The sequence below is a fragment of the Pithys albifrons genome, chromosome 24, assembly GCF_047495875.1.
Source record: "Pithys albifrons albifrons isolate INPA30051 chromosome 24, PitAlb_v1, whole genome shotgun sequence".
NCBI lineage: Eukaryota > Metazoa > Chordata > Aves > Passeriformes > Thamnophilidae > Pithys > Pithys albifrons.
Window position 1 is genome coordinate 6,777,190 of NC_092481.1, and position 9,202 is coordinate 6,786,391.

The 9,202-nt window shown below is 47.8% G+C and overlaps 1 protein-coding gene across 7 annotated transcripts; it reads right to left on the reverse strand.

The window, feature by feature from the left end:
- Positions 1–771: 771 nt before the first annotated feature.
- ZBTB8OS (zinc finger and BTB domain containing 8 opposite strand) lies at positions 772–9,127 on the reverse strand. 7 transcript variants are annotated; one of them, XM_071576509.1, is made up of 8 exons: positions 8,877–9,127; positions 6,950–7,752; positions 5,965–5,989; positions 4,070–4,191; positions 3,784–3,866; positions 3,239–3,291; positions 3,041–3,077; positions 772–2,254 (listed from the first exon to the last, which is right to left on the reverse strand). In XM_071576509.1, exons 2-8 carry the CDS (start codon positions 7,035–7,037, stop codon positions 2,168–2,170), a joined length of 495 nt encoding a protein of 164 aa, XP_071432610.1. In that variant the 5' UTR covers positions 7,038–7,752; positions 8,877–9,127; the 3' UTR covers positions 772–2,167. The 7 variants fall into 7 exon arrangements, with proteins under 7 accessions (XP_071432610.1, XP_071432606.1, XP_071432607.1 ...); XM_071576505.1 differs by having other exon boundaries at positions 6,950–7,755; XM_071576506.1 differs by having other exon boundaries at positions 8,805–9,127.
- Between the last annotated feature and the right edge of the window lie 75 nt (positions 9,128–9,202).

The window sequence follows — 9,202 nt, forward strand, 5'->3', positions numbered from 1 at the left end:
CTGTTGTGACTTGGATCCTGGAGCTCCTTTCCTGCTCAGGTACATTTGGGATGCCTGACAGCATAAAACCCTTTTGTTTCTAAGGACAAAAATCCCTCTGAGGTTAAACAACCTTTGTGTAACTGGAGTCTCTTCAGCTTTTGTACTGATCTTATTTCCCCCAGTCATCTGGATGAGAGAACCTGCTCTTGGTGGAGAAGCTGAAAATGCTCAGTCCTGAGATGATTGAAAGTGTATTTCAGGGAGGGTGCAGAGTACAAAGCTGTGCCTGAGAGCACAGAAGGGCATTCCCTGAGGGTGCTGCTGGTAAAGAGCCACTGTTTGCTCCCTTGGCTCAGCAGATGCAGTGTCTTCTCCCCTGTAAGCAGCATCTGTAGCCTGAGGTTACTGCCAGGCAGGTGAGAATTCCCTGCAGAGGGTGAGAACAGGCAGTGATTCCCATCCAGGTTCTCCCTGTCTCCAACAGTTGTGATTTAATGAGGAAAATGTGGGAATGGGCCAAGCCTGTATAACAATTCCCTAATTCTCCCCCAAACTCCAGCCTTTTTCAGTTTGATTTCCTTAATTTGACATTTGTACATTTAGTAAATCACCAATGCAGGTTTTTTCCAAGTACTTCACCCCTGTGAAAAATATTATCATAGTTAAAACATTTGTAGGAAAAGTTGTGTTTTAAATATGTTAATTTTTTTGCTCACTTTTCAGAGAGCTGTGCCAAAGGAAAGGCTTCCCCTCCCCACAGCCCCACTGATCCCTCACCCCTTGCCCAAAATCACACTTATTTCAAACCATCACACTGGAGTGTTGTCACTCCCCCTGGCACAAAAGGCCACCCCCCTCAGGAGGGGACAAAGGCCAAGTGTAATTCAGCAGTGCCTGAATTCCCTGCTCAGAACCACACACAAACCCAGGAATTCTTTCACTCCAAGTTTTATTCCAGCAGCCTTAAAAATAAGGCTTGGTTTAAAAATAGGGGAGAGTTTATCCCTCAGGCTTTACAGGGTGGAAATGAAACCTACTCAAGATGACTTTGCAAGACCCTGAGATGAGCTCAGTTGGTTCAAACTTGGCTGTAACAATGCCCAGGTCAGGGGTTCAATCCCTGTGTGGGCCTTTAACTGAAGGTTGGGCTCGATGAGCCTTGTGGGTCCCTCCCAGCTCAGAACAGTCTGGGATAAGTCACTACTCTAAATTCTGGGACTCTGCCCCTGAGATGAGGCATGTGGGGCATTTACAACCCCAGAGCAGGCCTGTGCCCCTCACATTCAAACAGCTGACACACCTTTGCCACCCTGGGAGTGAAAACAAGACACACTTTCCATTATCTTTGATTAATTGGGATTCAGTGAAGTCCATAATCCTTTGAGACTAAAGGATTCTCTGCACTGCCCTTTCTAAAAGAACAAGGGAAGCTGATCCAAACCATGTGGGTTTTAAAAAAGAATCAGTTTTCTCAAGAGTGACCCTGCAGAGAACCTGGAGCTCCCCCTTCCAACCTGGTGCCTCCCCTTCCAGCAGAGCTGCCAACTTTTTAGGGGATCACAGGTGAGATGAGAATTCCAGCTAAATGGTCACATGCAAATCTTATTTACAGCAATTCAGCACCACCTGCTGGCATGATTTGTGCTTTTAAATCCTTTGAAAAGTGTGATGGTTTGGGTTTTTTTAATTTGTATGATTTTTTGGTGTCTTTTAAGCAGTTGGACATTTTCCTACATTAAATCTGAGCCACTGCAGCTATTTTGGATTTATATAAAATGGAGAAGGGATGACAGCTCAGAATTAGAATATTGAAATCTGCAAATGAAATCATGTAGATGAACATTATCACCCTACACAAAGGGAGTATTTTAGTTGGGACCTTCATTAATTTCTGTATTTCATGCAGCCCTACCATATATATCATCAGCCTTGAAAACTGACTCCCCACATTCCTGGGAGATTTCCAACTCCTACAAATCTCAACATCCCCAAAGCCCCAACTGGTTCTTTCAGTTCTCTGTCTCACCATCCTCCCATGAAAACACTGGCTGACATTCCCTGCAATTCCTGCCTTCAGTTTATGATTTTAACTTGCCCAATTCCTTAGTTACTTCCACAGGGATTTCAGCTGCAGGGAATTCTGCCAGCCAGTGACAAACAGCCCCTGGCCCACACTCTTCTTGCTTTAAATATCAATGATGACAAAGACTTCGGGCTTTTCATCCTCACAGATCTGCATGGCCGAGTAAGTGATGGCTTTGACCTCAGTGCCCTGGAAGAGACAAATCCAGGGATTTCCTGAATGACACCCTGGGAGTTACACACTTGTTACTGTTCCACACAGACCTCACCACTGCCCTCAGATGCTACTCTGTTTCTTCTTCTCAAAAAACTGTATCTGTTCTGATGGCTAAAAAAGCTTTTATTGCCTCTTAATAGTTCACATTCCTCCTCTTAGCTCTGACAGACCATCAACACTTGTTAAACAAAGTTAAACAAAAGTGACACAGCTAAAGAGCCGGTTGGAGGTCGGGATTTGCTTCTGGCAATTCTTCAGGGGGGAAAAAAGAAGAAAGGAGCAAAACCTGACTGAGCCAAAGGCTGTGCCAAGAGTGTGGAACCCAAACCCACAACACATTCTCAATATTATAGGTTGGCTTTCTGGGTTATCAGCACCACAAAAACTAAGGCAGCTGTTGAGTTTGGTTGGTGCTGAGGAAAAATCAGGCTCAGCTCAAGAGTTTTTCAGGAACACAGTCACAAAAATACCAAAAGTTTGGTGCCTGTGAGGCCATGTCTATCCTTGGACCTTAGAAAGGCACCACAGCTGCCCATCCTGAGCAGAACAGAGGGACAGGTGACACACCTTTGCCAACCTGGGAGTGAAAACAAGACACACTTTCCATTGTCTTTGATTAATTGGACTTCATTGAAGTCCATAATCCTTTGACACTAAAGGATTCTCTGCACTGCCCCTTCTAAAAGAACAAGGGAAGCTGATCCAAACCATGTGGTTCTTAAAAAAGCATCAGTTTTGAGAAGAGGAAGCACTGCATACCTGTGGGTGTTTGCCCAAAGAGAACTCTTCTCCCCACCTTTAAAGGCAAAAAGAAGACAGGTTGGAACCTTGGTAGGGCTTACCAGATGTTACAATGAGCTCCACTGATGAGCAAAGGGCAGTGAGAATTCATTTAGAGCCTCAAAGGGAGCAAAAAAAAGCCCACAATCTCCTTTTGAGCTGGTGGTTTAAGCTCACCCAATGGATCTGATCTTGAACTGCACTCGGTCGATGTGAAGCACTTTCACCTCCTGCAGAAAAAGGGAGAGGAGAAACTTTTCAGTCCCATCTTCTCTCTCCAGGCAGAACTTGTCAGTCAGTCCCACCTACAAGGGTCATTTGCAGAGGGAATCTAAAGCCAGAGAAGGTGCTGCTTGGAACCCCAAGGCTGCAGAAGTGCCCCTGAGGTGTAAGAGCAGCAAATAATTGGTGTTTGTGGTGACAAAGCTTAAGGATTTCTCAGGTTTTTCGCCTTGGTGGTTTCAATTCTCCACATGTTGTGCTTAAAGGAGCTGTTCATGGAACCATGGAATGGTTTGGGTCGGAAGGGACCTTAAACCTCCTCTTGTTCCACCCCCTGCCATGGGCAGGGACACCTCCCACTATCCCAGGGTGCTCCAAGCCCTGTCCAGCCTGGCCTTGTGCTCCTTTTTTAATTAAAACACAATTTCTTTCAGAGCTGGTATCACCAGGAAAAAGCCTTGTCCTACAAATGGAAATGAAGAGCAAACCAGAACACTCACCCTGGGCACAAAGAACTCGTTAGCACTGAATTTGTACAGCCACTCATCCAGGAAGTGGAAGAGAAGAGACAACATGTCGTGTCCTGCGTGGTCGAAGCAGAGATGTCAGTTTTGGTCTCAGAGCAAGAACACCCAAACATTCCAAAGAGCACTTCAGATGCTCAGCTTATAGAAGACCCAAATTAGTGTGGTTTAATTAGATATTAATGAACTGCAGCAACACTACAGGTAAAGATTCAGCTTTTTGGAACCCTTCTCCCCCCAGGAGGAGTCAGCACAGTCCCACCTTCTGCCTGCACCTCCACGGTGTCCACGGGCTCCACGGTCTCCGTGTCTGTCATGTAGCCAAACATGGCCATCACACACTGCTCAAAGACCTCCTCCAGGGTGTCCCCCCAGGCATGGAGCCTGCAAGGACACAGATCATAGAATGGATTGGGTTGGAAAAGATCTCCAAGATCAGCAAGTCCAACCCTTGATCCAACCCCACTGTGATCACCCCGACTTGATCCAACCCCACTGTGATCACCAGCCCAGGGCACGGAGTGCCCTGGGCTGGTGATCACAGTGGGGTTGGATCAAGACATGGTTGGATCAAGACATGGTTGATTCTCACAGTGGGGTTGGATCAAGACATGGTGGATTCTCACAGTGGGGTTGGATCAAGACATGGTGGATTCTCACAGTGGGGTTGGATCAAGACATGGTGGATTCTCACTCAGTGCCACATCCACAGAATCACAGAATCACAGAATGGATGGGGTTGGAAAAGACCTCTGAGATCATCAAGTCCAACCCTTGGTCCAACTCCAGTCCCTTTACCAGATCATGGCACTCAGTGCCACAGCCAAGCTCAGCTGAAAAACCTCCAGGGATGGGGAATCCACCCCCTCTCTGGGCAGCCCATTCCAATCCCTGAGCACTCTCTCTGGGAAGGATTTTTTCCTGCTCTCCAACTTCAATTTCCCCTGGCAGAGCTTGAGCCCATCGTGCCCCCTTGTCCTATTGCTGAGTGCCTGGGAGAAGAGACCAACTCCCACCTGGCCAGAACTTCCCTTCAGGCAGTTCCAGACAGTGCTGAGGTCACCTCTGAGCCTCCTCTTCTCCAGGCTGAACACCCCCAGCTCCCTCAGCCTCTCCCCACAGCACTTGTGCTCCAGTCCCTTCTCCAGCCTCGTTGCTCTTCTCTTCTCACTTGGGTTGGAAGAGACCTCTGAGATCACCAAGTCCAACCTTTGATCCAACCCCACTGTGATCACCAAGTCCAACCTTTGATCCAACCCTACTGTGATCACCACGACTTGATCCAACCACGACTTGATCCAACCCTACTGTGATCACCAGCCCAGGGCACAGAGTGCCCTGGGCTGGTGATCACAGTGGGATTGGATCAAGACATGTTGGATTCTCTGTCCCTGCTCACAGTGGGGTTGGATCAAGACATGTTGGATTCTCTGTCCCTGCTCACAGTGGGGTTGGATCAAGACATGTTGGATTCTCTATCCCTGGAGGTGTTTCAGAGGACACTCAGAGCCACATCCAGTCCCTTCTCCAGCCTCGTTGCTCTTCTCTGGCCCCGCTCCAGCCCCTCAATCTCTTTCCTGACCTGAGGGGCCCAGAACTGAACACAACACTCAAGGTGTGGCCTCCCCAAGGCAGAGTCCAGGGGAAGGGTCACTGCCCTGGGCCTGCTGGCCATGCTATTCCTGATCCAGGCCAGGATCCCATTGGCCTTCTTGGCCACCTGGGCAGAGCAAGGGAATAAACAAAACCCCCTTAGTTTCTAGATCTCTTTCTAGACAGGGTTTGTGAGAAGAGTTTCTTTGAATATGGAAAAAAAATGTTTTACAGCCACCAAGGAAATTCTTCCTTAAGAGGGCTCATTGATGTCAATAAAACTAAACCAGACATTTGGGTTAAAAAGAGATTAAAATGAGATTTCAAAAGACATTTCCAAATAACACAGAGACTTAGAAGCAGCATAGGAATATTAGAAGAGAAACCAAATGTGAGTCTGTTCCCCCCAAAGCAGAACCAAAGCCACCAGAACACCCACTGAGTGACATTTCACAGTCCCACAAGGTGCTACATCTGCAAAGAGGCCCCAACAGCCCCTCCAGAGCCAGAGCAGTGTCAGAAAGAACAGGGTTGTGCTGAGGAATCCCAGCTGCCCACACTTACTGCACGTCTGCTGTGTGATCCAGATCTGAGGGGAAGCAAGAAGAAAAGCCATCAGGTCACCAAAAGGATTTTAAAATGAGGATTTAAAAAACATGTAACATCAATATCTGACTTAATAACAAGAACTTTCTGCATTCATCTTCAGACATGATAAATCTGTTTTGCAGTACATTAGAAAAACTTGGCATAGGTGGAATTTTGGATTATTTCTGCCAAGCAGAAACAAACTCCAGTTTAATGTGGTTGTGTCAGTGCCCTCCCTGTCCAGCCCTGTGTGCAGGGTTGGGCTGCTGTAACCCTACAAGTAAACTGCAATAAAAAGCAACTTTAACCAGGACTAAAGAGTTTATCTGAAGTCTGCAGGATGGAAAACTATTCATGCAGGGGATGAGATTTGCAAATATTTCCAGCTCAGTGAGGAAATACACCTGTCCACATCCAAAAACACCCACTATGCAAAGGGAAGAATTTAAAATATAGTCTGTAGGAATGTATATGGAAGGGAAACTTCATTAATAAAGCATGATTAACATTCAGAGGAATGAGGGAAATGCAGAATTCCAGCAGGTTGGCAGAAACAGAACTAATGGGAGATGTAAAACAAATGCCACACCACGATCACTTCAACTGGAAGGTTGTCCTGGTGCTGTTGGGAGAGTTCACACACTGGTAATGGATTCTCAACAACAGTCTCTAAAGCAAACAAATTCCAGGGGATGTGAAAACAGGGATAGAACCTCTTCCAGTTAGGGAACCCCCAAAACAAATAATATGTAAAATATGTAAGATATATATAATAAAGAAATATAGAAAACATATATATAAATATAGAAAACATATCTAATGTAGAAAAACATATAAAAATTTATAAAAATATAAAATCATATAATAAGCATATTAAATATATATACAACACACAAGCATCTAATATACATCTACAAATTACACAGTGAAATGTGTAAATATTATTATGTCAAATACTCACATTCATATTTCTTACAGAGTGGGGGGTATTTGGCCTTGACAGCTTTCTGCTCCTCTGTCAGGTTGTAATCCCTCTCATCTGCTGCCATGGCTGGGGGATCCAACTCTCCTTCACTTCCCAGGGGTGGTTGGGAACATCCAGAGGCTCTCCCTCACTTCCTGGTGGTGGAGAATATCCAAAGGCTCTTCTTCACTTCCCAGGGATGGGAAACATCCAGAGGCTCTCCCTCACTTCCTGGTGGTCCTGGGGAACATTCAGAGATTCTCCTTCACTTACAGGTGGTGGGGAATATTCAGCAGTTCTCCCTCACTTCCTGGTGGTGGTGGGGAACATCCAGAGACTCTCCCTCACTTCCTGGTGGTCCTGGGGAACATCCAGAGACTCTCCCTCACTTCCTGGTGGTTGGGAACATCCAGAGGCTCTCCCTCAGTTCCTGATGGTTGGGAATATCCAGCAGCTCTCCCTCAGTTCCTGGTGGTTGGGAACATCCAGCAGCTCTCCCTCACTTCCTGGTGGTCCTGGGGAACATCCAGAGGCTCTCCCTCAGTTCCTGGTGGTTGGGAACATCCAGAGGCTCTCCCTCAGTTCCTGGTGGTCCTGGGGAACATCCAGAGGCTCTCCCTCAGTTCCTGGTGGTTGGGAACATCCAGAGGCTCTCCCTCAGTTCCTGGTGGTCCTGGGGAACATCCAGAGGCTCTCCCTCAGTTCCTGGTGGTTGGGAACATCCAGAGGCTCTCCCTCAGTTCCGGATGGTTGGGAACATCCAGCAGCTCTCCCTCCCTCACTTCCTGGTGGTGACTCACCTGCTGAGAACACAGAGAATTCCTCCCAGCTCAGCCTCTGACCTGGCAGCAGTTTGGGAACACTCCCCCACAGGGCCAGGTATTCCAAAGGAATCCCAAAGACACCTCATTCCAGCTGTTCCTGCCCAAGTGGGAGACGGGAAAGGAGGGAGTTCAACCCCACACAGTCCATCCCACAGATGTGCTCAGCCAAGGGCTCACATTCCTTAAGGGAATTGTGGACTTTGGCCTTCCCTGGGCAGGTTCTTCCCTGCACTCTGAGCATTCCAGGAGTTCACAGGTAATAAAACACAGTTGGAAGGTGAGTTAAACTTCCAGACTTGAGGTGACTTCTGACAGTCACAGCTCAGCCCACTGTGCATCACACCTGAAGCACCTCAGCCCCCAAACACCAAACTTGACTTTCTTTAGGGGGAAAAAGTCTGTTTTTCTCTTAGGACAAGGATTAGAGTTCAGCCTTCAGACCTACAAGCCCATTTTTGGCACATGTGGCTCTCACACAATTGCAGAGGTTTTCCTGTGCCCCTTTTCTTGCAGTTTCAATAAAACAAACAAAAAACCCCCCACAAAACTGTAACAAACACCATTTAAAAGTCTGATTCCCAGACCTGATCTCAGCAGTTGCTGCTTCATGGAAATGCTCATTTGTAGATCCCTCAGACACACCCTGAAGTACCTGATTACCTTCAGGGTAATTAATTTCCCTCCCCAGGTTTCCACCCTTTAATTTTTTCGTGCATTTTAATATTTATCCACAGATGATCCCAACACTTCCCTAATCAACGCAAATAATAAATTTATAGATATCCCACAACAGACAGACTCCCTTTAAACAGGAGTAAGTTCTTATTCCAAGGCTTAGGAACAACACAAAGCATTTCCAATTCCAATTTTTAGGCATTTAGGCCACACTGCAAAGAGAGCCCTGCCCTGAGAAGCCGGGGCTGCGCTTGGGGAACGAACCCAGATGTTGATTTGCTATTTGCAATTTGATTTTAAACCTGTTGGTGAGGTCCCACGTTACCCTCAGTATTTACGCCTGTAGAGCTCACCGCTGCACGGAATTGTGGGAGGAAAAGGAAGATATCGATGGTAACAGACAATTAATAACGAGCTGAGGATACCGAGGGTGTGAAGGCAGCGCTGAGGGGAGGGCGGGCCGCGACTCGGCCCAAACGCGCAGCGCCGCAATCCCGCTCCGACACGCTGTGCCCACGGGCTGCGGTGACCGGGGCGAACCGGGATCGGGATCGGGATCGGGATCGGGATCGGGATCGGGATCGGGATCGGCGCCCGGACCCGCCGCCCCTCAGCGCGACGCGCGGCCCCTTTAAGAGCGCAAAATGGCGGCCCCGGTGTGAGGCGGGCGGGGGAAGGAGCCCTCCCACGTGACCGCGGCGCGCGCTCTCGGCCCCGCCCCTCGGCCGCCCCGCGATTGGCCGCGGCGCGC